At 44.0% G+C, this 17,705-nt stretch overlaps 1 protein-coding gene across 1 annotated transcript in view; it reads right to left on the bottom strand.

The window, feature by feature from the left end:
* Positions 1-17,705, bottom strand: part of LOC140481087 (E3 ubiquitin ligase RNF121) — a 78,294-nt gene that overhangs the window by 9,862 nt on the left and 50,727 nt on the right. Inside the window, exons 7-8 of the mRNA XM_072576732.1 lie at positions 10,993-11,126; positions 7,847-7,948 (exon numbers count right to left, since the gene is read on the bottom strand). Of these exons, the coding sequence (XP_072432833.1) occupies positions 7,847-7,948; positions 10,993-11,126 (236 nt within the window). The remainder of the gene's footprint in view (positions 1-7,846; positions 7,949-10,992; positions 11,127-17,705) is intronic.

Raw genomic sequence — 17,705 nt, 5'->3', positions numbered from 1 at the left:
CTCAATACTTTTATTTTTAATTCCCTTTGTGATAAAAGATAATACTAGAACATAGAACAGTACAGGCCTTTTGGCCCTTGACGTTGTGCCGAGCTTTTATCCTACCCTGAGATCAACCTACATACCCTTCATTCTACTATCATCCATGTGCCTATCCAAGAGTTGCTTAAATGTCCCAAACGTCTCTGACTCTACTACCACTGCTGGCAGTGCATTCCATGCACCGACCACTCTGTGTAAAGAACCCACCTCTGACAACTCCCCTAAACTTTCCTCCGATTAGCTTAAAATTATGCCCCTTTGTGATAGCCATTTCTGCCCTGGGAAAAAGTCTCTGACTATTCACTCTATCTAAGCCTCTCATCATCATGTACACCTCTATCAAGTTGCCTCTCACCCTTCTTCACTCCATGAGAAAAGCCTTCGCTCCCTCAACCCATAAGACATGCCCTCCAGTCCAGGCAGCATCCTGGTAAATCTCCTCTGCACCCTCTCGAAAGCTTCCATATCCTTCCAATAATGAGGCGACCAGAACTGAACACAATATTCTAAATGTGGTCTAATCAGGGCTCTATAGAGCTGCAGCATAACCTCGTGGTTCTTCAAACTCAAACCCCCTGCTAATGAAATCCCCCCCCCCCCACCCCTTCTCCTAGCTTTTCCAATTATTTGCTGTATATGTGTACTAAGCTTTTTTGAATCAGGCATGAGGAAATCCAGAATCCTCTGCACAATTCCTCTAAATGATAACATTCCATTTTCTGAGAATAAAATTTTGCAGAAATACAAAATTAAGCAGAGCACAAGGAAATGTGATAGCTTTCTAAAACAACAGGATGCTGTGAAACCAGAAAGGGCTTAGAAAAGATTTACAAGGAGGATTTAAGCTACAGGGACAGGCTGAATAGGCTGGGGCTGTTTTCCCTGGAGCATCGGAGGCTGAGGGGTGACCTTATAGAGGGCATGTAAAATCACGAGGGGCATGAATAGGCTAAATAGACAAAGTCTTTTCCGGGTCGGGGTGGGTGGAATCTAGAACTAGAGGGCATAGGTTTAGTGTGAAAGGGGAAAAATTTAAAAGGAGCCTAAGGGGCAACTTTTTCATGCAGAGGGTGGTGCGTGTATGGAATGAGCTGCCAGAGGAAGTGGTGGAGGCTGGTACAATTACAACATTTAAAACGCATCTGGATGGGTATATGAATAGGAGAGTTGAGAGGGATATGGGCCAAGTGCTGGCAAATAGGACTAGATTAGATTAGGATATCTGGTTGGCATGGATGAGTTGGCCCAAAGGGTCTGTTTCCATACTGTACATCTCTATGACAAACTCCACTGCCTCTTCCCCAGGGCTCCAAAAATGTCTCTTTCTCATGTATCTGATTTCTCTTTGAAAGTTACCCCGAAGCTGAATATAGAAGATTCAGAATAAGAGGCAATCTACTCACTCCTTGATATTCAACGGTATTACCATCACAAATTGTCAACATCCTGGGAGTTATCATTGACCAGAAACTCTACTGGACTCACCTTTAAACATAGTGGCTACAACAGCAGGTCAGAGGCTAAGAATTCTGCAGAGAGCAACTCATCTCCTTAACTCACTATCTACAAGGCACAAGTCAGGAGTTTGATAGAGAACTCCCCACCTGCTTGGATGACTGCAGTCCCAGCAACATTCAAGCTTGACACATTATAGGACAAAGCAGCCCACTTGATTAGCACCACATCCACAAGCATCCACTCCCTCCACCATGGATGCACAGTAGCAGTATGTACTACTATCTACAAAATACAGTGCAGAAATTCAAAGATCCTTAAGGCAGCACTTTCCAAACCCACAATCAATTTCACTTAGAAGGACAAAGACAGCACATACATGGGAACACCATCACCTACAAGTCCCCCTCCAAGCCATTCACCATCCTGAATTGGAAATATACTGCCGTTCCTGCAGTGTTACTAGTTCAGAACCATGACACTCTCTCCCTAACAGCATTGTGGGTTTACCTACAACTCATGGAATGTAGCAGGTCAAGAAGAGAGCTCACCACCACCTTCTCAAAGACAGCCTGGGATGGACAACGATTCTGGCCAGCCAGTGGTGTCCTCATCCCACAAGTGAAGGTGAAAACGAAGGTGAAAAAGCAAATAACAGAAGCAAAAGGGGACTTTGAAGAAAGTCTGGCAGCTAACATAGTGGTTGACAAGTTCGATAGATTGATAATCGATGAAATTCAATGCAAAGAAATACAAGGTGATAAACTTTGACACAACGAATATGGAGAGACAGTACAAATTGAACGATGTTGAAAGGATGCCTCCTCTTGGGGAGGAATCTAGGCCTACTGTCATAGTTTAAAAATAAGGGGCATCTGTTTAAACCAGAGATGAGAAACATTCTTTTCTCTCAGAGGGAAGACTTCAGAACTCCCTTCCTTAAAAGGCAGTGGATGTAGAATCTTAAGTATTTAAGGTACAAGTAGACAGATTCTTCATTACTAAGGATATGAAAGATTATTAGGGGTATGCAGGAACATAGATTTGACGTTAAAATCAGATCAGTTATGAGCATATTGAATGGCAGAGCAGTCTACTCTAAAGTACTAATGGATTTGAAGATGGGTGCATGTGCATATAAATCATTAAAATGTGGCAGGACAGGTAGAGAGATCTTAATAAAGCATGCATGTTCTTGGTTTCATTAATAGAGTAGCAAGTACAAGAGCGGCACAGTGACTCAGTGGTTACCACAGCTGCCTCACAACGCCAAGGACCAGAGTTCGATTCCAGCCTTGGGCGATTGTCTGTGTGGAGTTTGCACATTATTCCTGTGTCTACCTGGGTTTCCTCCTACAATCCAAAGATGTGCACATTAGGTGGATTGACATGCTAAATTGCCCCTTAGTGTTCAGGGATGTGTACATTAAGTGCATTAGTCAGGGGTAAATGTAGAGTTTTAGGGTGGGGGAATGGATCTGGGGGGGGATTACTCTTTGGAGGGTCAGTGATGACTTGTTGGGCCAAAAGGCCTGTTTCCACATGGTAGGGACTCTAGCAAGGAGACTATGATGAATTCATATAGGACACTGTTCAGACCTCATCTGGAGTATTGTGTACAATTCTGGATGCACTGGAGAGGGGCAGAAGAATGAACCCAGGGATAACAAATCAGTTATAAAGGATAGATTGGAGAGTAACAACAAAAAGAAAATTTGATAGAAATTTTCAACAGCATGAAGGACTTGAACAGAATAGACATGGAAAAACTGTTCCTGCTCATGAGAAAAAGCGAGAAACAGAGGTCACAGTTTTGAAGTGCTTTGAGAAAGAAAATACTTGTTTTTTCACATACTAAGTAGTTAGTTTCTGTTATTTAAATTTTCTATTATTTAAGTAAGGGTACAGGGATACAGGAAAGAGGGAACAGTTTGGCACTAATGCTAAGATTGACAATGAAGACAGGATGATGTGGAGGTGCTGGTGCTGGACTGGAGTGGACAAGATCAAAAGACAGGCGAAAGTGAGGACTGAAGATGCTGGAGATTAGCATCAAGAGTGTGGTGCTGGAAAAACACAGCAGGTCAGGCAGCATCTGAGGAGCAGGAGAATCGACATTTCGAGCAAAAGCCCTTCATCAGGGAAGGCTCATCAAGAGTGTCAGTCTGTGTGAGTAAAGTGTGAACAGTGAATAGCAAGTGAAGGGATGACCTATAATCTGATTAATGACTGGAAAAACATGCTAGGTATAAGAGTCACATGCCAAGGATCTAACACTCCCAGGCAGTGAGTTCCAGGTTCCCACCACCCTCTGGGTGAAAAATGTTTTCTTCAAAAGCCCACTCAACCTTAGAGTCATAGAGATGTACAGCATGGAAACAGACCATTCGGTCCAACCCGCCCATGCCGACCAGGTATCCCAACCCAATCTAGTCCCACCTGCCAGCACCCGGCCCATACCCCTCCAAACCCTTCCTATTCATATACCCATCCAGATGCCTCTTAAATGTTGCAGTTGTACCAGCCTCCACCACATCCTCTGGCAGCCCATTCCATACACATACCACCCTCTGTGTGAAAACGTTGCCCCATAGGTCTCTTTTATATCTTTCCCCTCTCACCCTAAACCTATGCCCCTCTAGTTCTGGACTCCCCCATCCTGAGCCGATCTGGCCTCTCTTCAGAAGGGTGGAAACCATGGGTTTAAGCCCCTGCTCCATAAACCGGAGCACATAATCTAGGGTGACACATTCCAGCGCAGTACTGAGGGAATGCTGCATTATTAGAGAGGCGCCTTTCACACGAGATGTTAAATTGAAGCCCTGTTTGCTCTGCTCCGATGACCATTATTTTCTATGATCATGAGAAATAACTGGGGTAAGGCTATTCAGTCACTTTATTCATGCTAATATGATATCGTTCACAGATTCAAATGCACCACACGTATTGAGTCCTCTTTATCCACTATTTCTCTTTCGCAAAATCAGGTTGACCCTGTCTGATTGCAAGCTTTTATAAAAAGTTCTGCGAATAACTCCTTAACAGTGGATTCATGAATTTCTCTGGACAGATGTTAGGCTAATTGGCTCATGGCTTTCTGCTTCCTGCCTCTGTCCTTTCCTGAATAGGGGTGTTACCCGCCTGGTTTAATAATCCACTAAGACCTTCCAGTGGAGAATTCTGGAATATCACAACCACTGAATCCAATATCGCTGCCGCTACTTCTCCTTCTAGACTTCTTCTAGGCCTGTACCCTAGGATACAGGCCATCAAATTCAGGGGACAAGTCAGCCTTTAGTCTCAGGAATTTACTCAGCACTTATCCCTGCTCTTGCAGAAGAAATGCAGGGCAGCGGTCCCCAACATCCTGGACCAATATTTCAGTCAACATTGTTAAGGTTATCTGGCCATTATCATATTGCTGTTTATGCAAATGAGCTTCTGCATTTATGTTACAACAGGGCATATGTTACAACACTTCAAAGAACATTTTGGGAAATTGAGGCTGTGAATGGTGCTATATAAATGCAAATTCTGTCTTTATTGTTGGGGTGCATTGGTTTCCATTTCATTCAGTTCCTCAGTGGCACACATTCAACACATAAACAGCAATATTATTTTGTCGAACACTTAGCCAGTGCCAGCAAGGTGCCAGGAAGCACTGGCTTCCTGTCAATTTTGAAACAAAAATGACCCAACCACAAAAATCATATCGTTTATATTCTTACATTCTCCCCCTGCACCAGATTGTAAACTCTTGCTTTTTTCAAATGCTCGAGATTAGTTTCAAAGGAGAACACAGCTGCTTGATAGAAACTCTTTGTTGACAGTAACATCTCCCACACTGTGAGACTCAGCAATGATCTAACCAAACTGTTCCAAGAATTAGTGATAGGGACTCTACAAACTATTTTGTCTGGCATGTCAATGCAACACATTTACAAGTTAGTAATTTGAAATAATCAGGTTTTCCTTCTTAGCTCTTTGTGCAAATAGTTATTTGTGCTGAACTTTAGGAAAGTTCACTGAAGCATAACATGCAAAGTGACTAAGGTATTTACTGAGCAGCAGAAGGGTGCAATAAAATCAATTTAAAAATCTTTCACTCGAATTATCAGCATCTGCATCTTCTGAGAATAACCGACAGCCCTACAACGGAAATAGTAAAAAATCACATAGCTAGAATGTGCCTGTCCCTGTCCTGGGAGTGTTTGATGGGGACAGTAGAGATGGATCTCTGTGGCTAACTTTGTGCTATGCCTGTTTGATGGGTGCAGTGTAGGAAGAGTTTTACTCTTGTATATAACCTCACACTGTATCTGTTTTGGGAGCATTTAATGACTAGAGTGAGTTTTACTGTATAAATCAAACATTGAGCTTCCTTTATGGCTGTCTTCTGACAGCCTTCAAATACTTACATTGCAAATGTGAAATATTCTGCACCTATACACATCATTAAATGCCCAGCCAGTAAACCATGGTAGTTCTCAAATAATAGGGTACATAATGATGTAGCAGTAATGTCATGGACCTGCAATCTAGAACCCCAGACCAATGCTCTGGAGACATGAGGCTTGAATCCCATCATGGCAGATGGAGGAAATTAAATTCAGTTTTTAAAACTGGCATAAACAGTTGGCCTAATGGTGACCATGTAATCATTGCTGATTGTCAGAAAAACCCAACTAGTTCACTAATGCTCATTAAGGAAGAAAATTGCCATCCTCACTCAGTCTGGGATATATGGGACTCCAGACCTACAGCAATGTGACCTACTCTGGACAATTACGAGATGGGCAATAATGCTGGCCTGGTCAATAATGACCCCACAACCCCTGGATGAATAAAGTAGTAGTACAATAAAAATAATCAGCTGGGACAGAATGATGTCACAGGCAGGCAGGCCTGTTTTGCACATGCGCACTGAGCGTGTTTTGGGGGGTACCAGCTGGCAGTCTCTTATTTTTAAGAAACTAAAGAAAAATCAAAAACATAATTTGTGAGAGAATCAAAACATCAGCAAAAGAGATGACCATGAACATTCACTCTTTCTGCCCTTGCATCAGCTAACTTACAGAGGCAAACATTTACAACAAAATAAAAACATTTGGTCCACTGTGTCCACATCAGTCAAAGTTCTGACTACACTAATTCCATTTTTCCGCCTTTGGCAAGTGAATATCTGAATACTGCCCAAAATGTTATGAGAGTTTCTTTAACGCAGTGGGTTCCACACTCCCTCTGGGTGAAAGAAAATCTCAACTGTCTGCTTAGCCTTCTAAATCCAAGTGCTGATTACTGATCCCTCTACGAATGGAAAAAGTGCCTTCCTATCCATTCTATCTACACTCCTCTATCTTGTAAACCTCTATCAGGTCCTCTTTCAGTCTTCACCAATTCAAGGAAAACAACAGACATTAACCAATCCTGCCTCACAGCTCAGACCCTCCAACCCAAAGAACATTCCGGCAATTCTCCTCTACACCCACTCTATTGCAATCATATCCTTCCTATAATGCGACTAGAACTGCAAGCAGGACTAGAGTTGCAGTCTTATAGTTTCAGCATCCCCTCCCTGCTCTTGTATTCTGTCTTGGCTAATAAAGGCAAATATCCCACATGCTTTAACATCTTCAGGGATCCCTGATTACACGCCAAGGTCAATCTAATCCTGAGTACTTTCCAGGGCCCTATCATTCATTGTGTGATCCTTCGCCCTGCTAGCCCTCCTAAGTGCTGTACCTCATATTCTGGGTTGAATTTCATTTGCCATTGCTGTGTACCTAAGTAGTCTGTTGATATCCCCCTGCAGTTTACCGCTATCCCGCCCCCTATTTAACACCCCACAGCTTTCTGGTCATCCATGAACTTCTTGATCGTACACATTCCAATTAAATCCAAATCATTAATGTACACCACAAACACCAAGGACTCCAGCGTTGAGACCTGTGGTACTCCATGGGTACAGACGTTCAGTCACCAAAATATGTCTCTACCAGCACATTCTGGTTCCTGCCTCAAAGCCAATTTTGGATCAAACATACTACGTTGCCTTGGATCCATGGGATTTTACTTCCTTGAGCAGCCTGCCATGAGAGACCTTGTTGAAAGCCTTGCTAAAAGTCCATGTAGACCTCATCAAATACATTACCATCATCACTCCTGGTTACCTCCTCAAAGTATTCAGTCAAATTTGTCAAACATGACCTTCCCTTTAAAAATCCTTGCTGATGATCCCTGATTAATCTGTGTCGCTCTAAATGCAGAAATAATTCTCAGAATTCTCTCCATAATTTCCAGGTCTATCCCTTTGTCCTTTTCACAATGGGACAACATGGGTAAAGGATACGGGTTGCTAAACATTCTCTTTAGGTCCACCTTCTCTTTACAATATGGACAGGTTTGTTTCTTCCCGACGATGCACCAACCTCGGATGCAGAATTCATGGAATCTGGAGAACAGTGGTTAAGGAAAATGTGGCTCAGCCTGCAATGAGCATGAACCTGTAACAAACAGAAGATTAACAGCAACTTCAATCCAGTGGAATTGACAATATAAAATTCTTCACTCTTGCTTTCAAATTCCTCTCTAGCTTCACCCCTGTTCATCTCAGTCATATCGCCCAGCCCCACAACCCTCTGAGTACTCTGCACTCCCACAGATTTGGCTCCCTGAGTATCCCTAATTTTAATCACAACGTCATTGGCTATTGTGCTTTCAGAATGACAGGGATCGGGGTATTGGGGGAGGGGTGGGCCAGAGAGGGAGTGCCAGTAGGGGAGAAAGGAAGAGAACATGACAGGGGTGGGGGCCTGGGGAGTTGGGGAGAAGAGGATTCGCTGAGGTCGGGGTGAAAGGTGTTGGTAAAGTGGATGAACTGTTCAACCTCCTTGTGGGAGCACGAGGCAGCGCCGATACAGTCATCGATGTAGCGGAGGAAGAGGTGGGGGGTGGTGCCAGTGTAGCTGATGGACTGTTCCACATATCCTACGAAGAGGCTGGCATAGCTGGGGCCCATGCGGGTGCCCATGGCTACTCCTTTGGTTTGGAGATATATCCGCCACAAATTCACCTGCACCTCCACACACATCATTTATTGCATCCGCTGCACCAGATGTGGCCTCCTCTATATTGGGGAGACAGGCCACCTACTTTTGCGGAACATTTCAGAGAACACCTCTGGGACACGCGGACCAACCAAGCCAACCACCCCGTGGCTCAACACTTCAACTCCCCCTCTCACTCCACCAAGGACATGCAGGTCCTTGGACTCCTCCATCGCCAGACTATAGCAACAAGACGGTTGGAGGAAGAGTGCCTCGTCTTCCTCCTAGGAACTCTCCAACCACAAGGGATGAACTCAGATTTCTCCAGTTTCCTCATTTCCCCTCCCCCCATCTTGTCTCCGTCAAATCCCTCGAACTCAGCACCGCCTTCCTAACCTGCAATCTTCTTCCTGACCTCTCCACTCCCACCCCCACTCCAGTCTATCATCCTCACCTTAACCTCCTTCCACCTATTGCATTCCCAACACCCCTCCCCCAAGTCCCTCCTCCCTACCTTTTATCTTAGCCTGCTGGACACACTTTCCTCATTCCTGAAGAAGGGCTCATGCCCGAAACGTCAATTCTCCTGCTCCTTGGATACTGCCTGACCTGCTGCGCTTTTCCAGCAACACATTTTCAGTTGGGGAGAAGAGACAGAAAGACAGAGTAGGGGGGGTGGAGAGAGAGGGAGGTTGGGGTTTGGGGTTAGAGAGAGAATGAATGCGGTTCGAGGCAAGAGAAAGAGACAATGAAAGATGGGAAAACAGAGGCAGATGGACAGAGAGATACAGACAGTGAAAATAAACGACAGAGGTGGGTGAGAGAGAGAGAGAATGACAAAGATGATGAGGAAACAATCGATGGGGAGACCAACGGGGGTAGGAGAATGCTGGGGCACTGGGATGGAATGGCGAATGACGGAGTAAATGAGAAAATATGTAAATGGATGATAGGCAATGAGATAAGCATTTTATGACAAACTTTAAAGAATACACAACAAAGGACAAGGGGTAAAAATTGGAGAGTTATTCTAAAGAGAATGGGGAATGGAGAAGATGGGAAGTGTACATTTTTGGACAGACTAGAGGGAAGGGGGTTTTCAGCGAGATGAAAAAATCCTCCTGCCTGGTTTCAAAGCTGGGATCAAATGTGACTGCCCAGTGGGCCATGGGGCCTGGACAAACTTTATTACTAGAAAAAAAGAACAAAATATTTAATTTCTCTGAACAACAACTGCAGGGACTCTATAGGGGAAAGACTGATGGGGATTTCTGTGTAGGCTTCCCAAACACTCTAATGGGTAGAAAGACAAACTAAAAAATGACATTATATCTGTAAATATAAGAAACCTCAAGCTTCATAGTGGGAAGGCGGGAACTTCTAAAACAGAAGCACAGCAAGAGGCACATATATGTAAGATTTCTAGTGCAGAAGCCAAATTCAGCTGCACAAATGTACTTCCGGTGAGGAAGTTACACTTTGCTCATAAATTTTTGCGTTGTGCAAAACTGACAAATGGTGCACACATCACAGTCATAAGCAGTACAAGTTGCACCTGTTTTAACATGAGCTCAGGATTGCTCACTGCACTCTGCCAAGAAGGCAAGCTGAGGAATTGCAATGTTCCCAGGCAGGTGGAGGCTGTGTGGAGTGCTGGGGATGGGCATATAGACGAATGTCCATTGGAACACTGGTCCCTGACAAGAATCTAGTTGACACCTGCCACAAGAAATGAACGTTTTGTACACAGGAACAGGATGAGGCCTTTCAGCCCCTTGAATCCGTTCTGTCATTCAATTTAATCATGATTTAACTCCACTCTGCCTGCAGAATTTTTCTAATCCATAATATTGCGGGGAGGAAGCAGAGGAAGAGACTTCTATTTCCCTTTGTGCAAAGAATTGCCTCCTGACATAACCCTGAATGGTCTAGCTTATATTCTAATTCATAACTCATCCTTCCTCTCCATATCTATTTAGCCTATCAAGCGCTGTCATCATTTTAAACAGGGAGATGACAGAAAGGGTTGCCTCAGGAGTGAGGCCTAGGAGCAGGATGGAGTGAGGAACAGAGACCTGAGAGCAGGACAGAGATGGAGGGACAGATGAAGCCCAAGAGCAGGATGGAGCAAGGAAGGGACTGAGGCCCATGAGTGGGTAGTGGCCAGAGAGCAGCAAAAGGGGAGATGTAGTTTCTGTTCTTCCCAGAGAGCTATCAACATATGGGCACTTATGCTGGAGTGTGAAGTCCTGAACTAGCAGTCCAGAGGCCAAATGCAGTAACTTGTGCCAATTCCTTTGTGCACTAACCTCATATTGTATTACTGCATTGCAAAGATTCTTTGGTAAGGTGTTGTTGTGGTGACACTGCAAAATAAAAAAGAAAAGCAATCATTTCAACAAGTGTCAGATTTGGCTCCTTGGCGTATCTCCCGCACTATGAAGGATACACATGGTTACAGGTTAGCATGTAGGTATTTTCTATGATGCCTTCCTCGTTGACATCCACAAAGATTTTTTGTCCACAGACTGCACAGATTTCATTAGAGAGGTGTTTGGTTGGCATCCCTGATGCACTGTAGTACTGCAACACACAACAAACACTTCAAAAAACAACAGCACAACTGCAACTTGGACAGAGCTTTCAGAAATAACTTGTTTCTACATTATAACAATGATGACAATTAATGAAATTAAATGGTTGGAAAGCACTTGGGGACACCTCAAGGTCATGAAAGGTTGAGATATAAAAGTGGCTCTTTTTGCTTGGTAGAATGAAACTCAACATTGCTGAAAGAAAGAGACATGTGATCAAAGCCTTTTGTCTTGCAGCCAATTAGGACAGAATGACAAGAGTGTCAAATCTCAAAGGGAACAACAATTTACATTGTACGAAAAACAAGGTACTAACTGGCTGATAGTTGGACTCTGATTAGTCTGTCATGCCGTGAGGTAGGCACCAGGAAACAGTGCTCCCCAAATGTTTTTGTTCAACTGAAAAGACAGAATGCCTGGACAAATTCTTTTCACTTGTTGTTGACTAAGCCCTGTATATGAATACATGTAGTTTTTTGCAAGCACAGGTGTCCCACATCATGACTGATTTCGCTGCTCGTTGGATGCTGACTGAACTGCTGTGCTCTTCCAGCACCACTAATCCAGTCCCACATCATGAGCCAACTGATAAGACTCAGCTTCAACACCATGTCACTATTTAAACCTTTTCTTTTTACTTCACCTCCAATGTCCCAAGGACCTGTTTTGGTGGTATTGCCTGGCCTAGAATACCGAGAAATTTCCCTTACACTGATGATCACATGGATTCTATGCATAATGTTCACCTGATTTACAAGCAACAGCAAAGGAACCTTTGAGTGCAAGAGACTGAACCACGAACAAGACCTCATCCGCAAATGCTGACCTTATATTGGAGGGAACATCACTGATGAAGCAGCTGAGATGGTTGGGTCTCAGACACTACCCTAAGGAACTCCTGCAGAGATGTCCTGGAGCTGAGATGACTGACCTCCCGCAACCAAAATCATCATCCAGGTTCTAGACAGGACTCCAATCAGTGAAGAATTTGCTCCAATTCCCATTGATAAAACTTTTGCTAGGGCTCCTTCACGTCACACTCGGCCAAATGCGGCTTCAATGTGGCTTTCAGTCTCACCTCACCTCTGGCATTCAGCTCTTTTGACTCTGTTTTAACCAAGGCTGAAATTAGGTCAGGAGTTGAGTGGACCTGGCAGAACCCAAAGTGAGCAGGTGCTGCCACTTTGCTCTGACTTCCACGGCTTTCCATCTTCATCATAATCCTCCCATGTGTCCCAATGAACTTTGTTGAATGCCTTCCAAAACTCCCCATTTATAAAATCTACTGTAAGGGCTTAATCAAACTTCACTGTTGACTTATCAAAGAATACTACCAAATTGTTTCTTGAGGTTCTGGTTAAGGGATAATGTTGCTTGGATCCCTGTGAACAATGCAGTGCCGTTTTCAACAGAACAGCTAAAAAGATTCAGCATCTCTGACATGGTGAAGTTGCTGGGAGATGAATGTGATATTGCTGAGTCAAGGTGCAAGATCATGAATACTTAAACAAAGCAATAAATTGATGAAATGCCTCAACTGCGCTAATACTATTTTGGCCTGGCTTCCTGCAACACACTCTCCATAAACTAAAACACATTTAATACTCCTGTCAAGTGTTTCATAATGTGCACAAAGTTTTATCTGTCCATCACCCTGTGGCTTCTTGTCTAGCAATATCTCAATTTTAAAATTCTTACCCATACTTTCAAGCCCTCCATGCCCTCATCCTAATCTCAATAATCTCATTCAGCTCCACAACCCTCCAAGATCTCAGGACTTCTGCTCATCCAACACATTGCGCATCTTGGATTTAAACTGCTCCATTGTTTCTAGTCATATCTTCAGCTACCAGGGCCCTAAGCAATGGAAATTCCTTTGTAAACGCCATCTCTTTCTCCTTGTTGAAGACACTTAAAAACAACCTCTGATAATATCTTTGATCACCTGTTCTAATATCTCATTTAGAGTCAAATTGTGTTTCACAACTGCTCCTCAGAAGAAATGTGGAACATTTTAGGATTTTAAAGTCAGTATGTTGTTGATTGCTCTGTTAAATGTTGTCCTGATGAAGGACATATGCCCGACACTCCTGCTCCTCGGATGCTGCCTGACCTGCTGTGCTTTTCCCAGTGGCACACTTTTCAACTGGCACTCCAACATGTGCAGTCTCCACTTTTTCCTGTTAAATGTTTGATCAGGGCCTGGGTTAGCACAGCTGGCTGGATGGCTGTTTTGTAACACAGAGTAATGCCAACAATGCAAGTTCAACCCTTGTACTGGCTGAGATAACCATGAAGTCCCACTTTCTCAACCTCACCCCCTGCCTAAGGCATGATGTTCTTCAGGTTAAACTCATAACAATTGTGTCTCTCTCTCTTTAATGGGAGAGCAGCCTATCATCCTCTGGGATGATGGCGAGTCTACCTTTAATATTTGAGCTTCTAATGAGTTTTATACATTGCTGTGGTTTCCACATTTTTGAAAACAAATTGGGGGAATTTCGATCTGGCGTATTCTTAATTTGTTTTTCAAGCACTTTTCTGCAAGTGAACATTTTACTGCATTGTCACAGAATCACAACATTGTTACAGCACCGGAGTAACACAGAGTCCACAGTTTAATGTCTATTTTAAACCAACTGCTACTTTCATTGGAAACCAGGTGATGTCGGAAAAGCCAAAAAAAATTCAACAATAAATGGGGCCTATTGCTGTAATTACAGAAAAGGACTGGCATTGAGGACTAGTGCTCTGTCCTAATTAATCCTCTCAGGTCCTAGAACTGTATATTGCAAACTCAGCAGAGGGCAAACAGACATCCCAGAAATTGCACTCTCCAGAAATTTTGTTTGTTAGGGGATGTCACTAGCAACCTAGTGGATTGGTTCCCAAACACCCATATTTCTGTCTTGCTGGTAAACCCCAAAGTAGGATCTATGGACAATTCTCAACAATTCCAAATCCAAGTTGTCTGGTAACAGAACTGGACATTTATCACCAAACTACAACACTCAGCAATTCAGCTTCATCAACAGGAAATTCAGCAGATAAAAGAATTACCACATTTTCTCCTTTGCTTCAAAACCTTGGTTTTCTGTTCTGTAATTATTTAAAAAGAAATTCTGTGCATCAATTTGGTTTTATTATTAGCGTGTATCGGGATGTGGGATTTAGGGGACATAGTTTTAATTCTGAATCACAGATCAAATGTTGACCACATTTTGCCACCGGAGTTAAGAATAAGTTTTGCTCATAATATTTGAAGTATTTTGAGTTTATTAACAAAGTCTGGTTATTTTTCTTTTATTCTGGATAGTAGTAGCAACGAGTGGAATTAGCCAAGTTGGCAACTGAATCAACAAATAAATGATATGAGTGGTGAAGCAGTGGGGCATGATCATCAAGGCATTCCTCTCATTCCAGTTGTAATAGAGAATTCACCACCAAACCCAAACGGTCTGGCTAAACAGGCATAGTCACGAGGTGTTCAGAGGTATATTCAACTAGGAAAACAGAAAGTGGCTATACAGGACATTTGTTTGGCCACTGTTAGAATATAGCGTGCAATTCTGGTCTCCTTCGTATCGGAAAGATGTTGTGAAACTTGAAAGGGTTCAGAAAAGATTTACAAGAATGTTGCTGGGGTTGGAGGAATTGAGCTACAGGGAGAGATTGAATAGGCTTGGGCTGTTTTCCCTGGAGCGTCAGAAGCTGAGGGGTGACCTTATGGAGGTTTATAAAATCATGAGGGGCATGGATAGGGTAAATAGACAAAGTCTTTTCCCTGTGGTGGGGAGACCACAACTAAAGGGCATAGGTTTAGGATGAGAGGGGAAAGATAGTAAAGAGACCTATGGGGCAAATTTCTCACACAGAGGATGGTACGTGTATGGAATGAGCTGCCAGAGGATGTGGTGGAGGTTGGTACAGTTACATTTAAAAGGCATCTGGATGGATAATTGAATAGGAAGGGTTTGGAGGGATATGGGCCGGGTGCTGGCAGGTGGGACTAGATTGGGTTGAAATAGCTGGTCGGCATGGACAGGTTGGACCGAAGAGTCCGTTTCCATTCTGTACATCTCTATGACTCTATGATAAATATACAGAGATTAGAAGGTACAGATTTGATTCTGGTAGTGGTCTCTCAAAATTGAGTATAATGCCCATCAGGCTAGATGAGCCTTTGATCACCGAGTAACCAAACCTTAGATCAACAAGTTTTTGTGCAATGGGACAAGCTATTGTGTGCAAAAATAGAATTTGTAGCCCTGGTTTGGCCTCCTTCTCCTTTCTCTGCCCCCACATTTATACCTTGCAGTCAAATCAGTGCCACAAAGTGGCTTGTACCCTGTTGGATTGGATGCCACTTTCTGCTCCCAGCCAATGGTGTCAATGTCTCAGCGTTTTATGGCAACATTGAATGCATCCTTATTTCTTTTCCTTTGGCCAATAGAGTCATATAGCAAGGAAGCAGCCCCTTCAGCTCCATGCTGACCATGTTCCCAAACTAAACTAGTCGCACTTGCCTGCTTTTGGCCCAAATCTGTCCAAACCATTCTTATTCATGTACTTAGCCAAATGTCTTTTAGATACTGTAACTGTACATGGCAGTTCATTCCACACACTAACCACTCTAAAAAAAATGGTTGTCCCTCATATCTTTTTTGAAACGTTCTCCTCTCACTTTAAAAGTATGCCCCCTAGTTTTTAACTCCCCCACCTTAGGGAAAAGATTTTTGCCCTTCATGATTTTATAAACGCACATAAGGTAATCGTCAACGTCCTACACTTCAGTGAAAAAAGTCCCAGCCTACATTTACAACGCAAACCCTCCATTTCAGGCAACATCCTGGTAAATCTTTTCTGAACCCTCTCCAGATTAATAATACCCTTCCTATAACAGGGCAACCAGAACTGCACACAGTACTCCAGAAGAAGCATAACCAACATCCTGCACAATCTAAACATGATGTCCCAGCACCTATATTTAAAGGTCTGAGCAATGAAGGCAAGCACACTGAACATCTTCTTAACCACCCTGTGGTGCAAATCTCAAAGAATTATGCACCTGAACCCCTAGGTCTCTCTATTCTGCAACATACCAGTGCCCTTTATTCATAGTACAAGTTCTGTCATTGTTTGCTTTATCAAAATGCAATATCTCACCTTTATCCACATTAAACATTAAGAGGTAGCATGGTGGCTCAGTGGTTAGCACTGCTGCCTCACAACGGCAGGGACCCGGGTTTGATTCTAGCCTTGGGTTACTGTCTGTGTGTGCACGGGTTTCCTCCAGGTGCTCTGGTTTCCTCATACAATCCAAAGATGTGCACCTTAGATGGATTAACCATGCTAAATTGCCCATAGTGTTTAGGGATGTATAGTTTAGATTAGATTACTTACAGTGTTGCAACAGGCCCTTAGGCCCAACAAGTCCACACCGCCCCGCTGAAGCGCAACCCACCCATACTCCTACATCTACCCCTTACCTAACACTACAGGCAATTTAGCATGGCCAATTCACCTAACCTGCACATCTTTTGAACTGTGGGAGGAAACCAGAGCACCCGGAGGAAACCCACGCATTAATCAGGGGTAAATGTAGAGTAATAGGGTACGGTAATGGATCTGGGTGGGTTACTCTTTGGAGGATCAATGTGGACTTGTTGGGCCAAGTAGCCTGTTTCCACACTATGGTAAAAACAATGACTGCAGATGCTGGAAACCAGATTCTGGATTAGTGGCGCTGGAAGAGCACAGCAGTTCAGGCAGCATCCAAGGCGCTTCGAAATCGACGTTTCGGGCAAAAGCCCTTCATCAGGAATAAAGGCAGTGAGCCTGAAACATGGAGAGGTAAGCTAGAGGAGGGTTGGGGTGGGGAGAAAGTAGCAGAGTACAATGTATGAGTGGGGGAGGGGATGAAGGTAATAGGTCAGGGAGAAGAGGGTGGAGTGGATAGGTGAAAAAGGAGACAGGCAGGTAGTACAAGTCCGGACAAGTCAAGGGGACAGTGCTGAGCTGGAAGTTTGGAACTAGGGTGAGGTGGGGGAAGGGGAAATGAGGAAACTGCTGGAAGTCCACATTGATGCCCTGGGGTTGAAGTGTTCCGAGGCAGAAGATGAGGCGTTCTTCCTCCAGGTGTCTGGTGGTCAGGGAGCGGCGGTGAAGGAGGCCCAGGACCTCCATGTCCTCAGCAGAGTGGGAGGGGGAGTTGAAATGTTGGGCCATGGGGCGGTGTGGTTGATTGGTGCGGGTGTCCCGGCGATGTTCCCTAAAGCAATCTGCTAGGAGGCGCCCAATCTCCCCAAAGTAGAGGAGACCGCATCGGGAGCAACGGCTACAATAAATGGTATTAGTGGATGTGCAGGTAAAACTTTGATGGATGTGGAAGGCTCCTTTAGGGCCTTGGATGGAGGTGAGGGAGGTGCTGTGGGCGCAGGTTTTACTGTTTCTGCGGTGGCAGGGGAAAGTGCTAGGATGGGAGGGTGGGTTGTAGGGGGCGTGGACCTGACCAGGTAGTCACGGAGGGAATGGTCTTTGTGGAAGGCAGAAAGGGGTGGGGAGGGAA

The sequence above is a fragment of the Chiloscyllium punctatum genome, chromosome 9 (assembly GCF_047496795.1).
Source record: "Chiloscyllium punctatum isolate Juve2018m chromosome 9, sChiPun1.3, whole genome shotgun sequence".
Classification (NCBI taxonomy): Eukaryota; Metazoa; Chordata; class Chondrichthyes; order Orectolobiformes; family Hemiscylliidae; genus Chiloscyllium; species Chiloscyllium punctatum.
The sequence above is the reverse complement of the archived record's forward strand: the minus strand, read 5'-3'. Positions and strand labels throughout refer to the sequence as shown.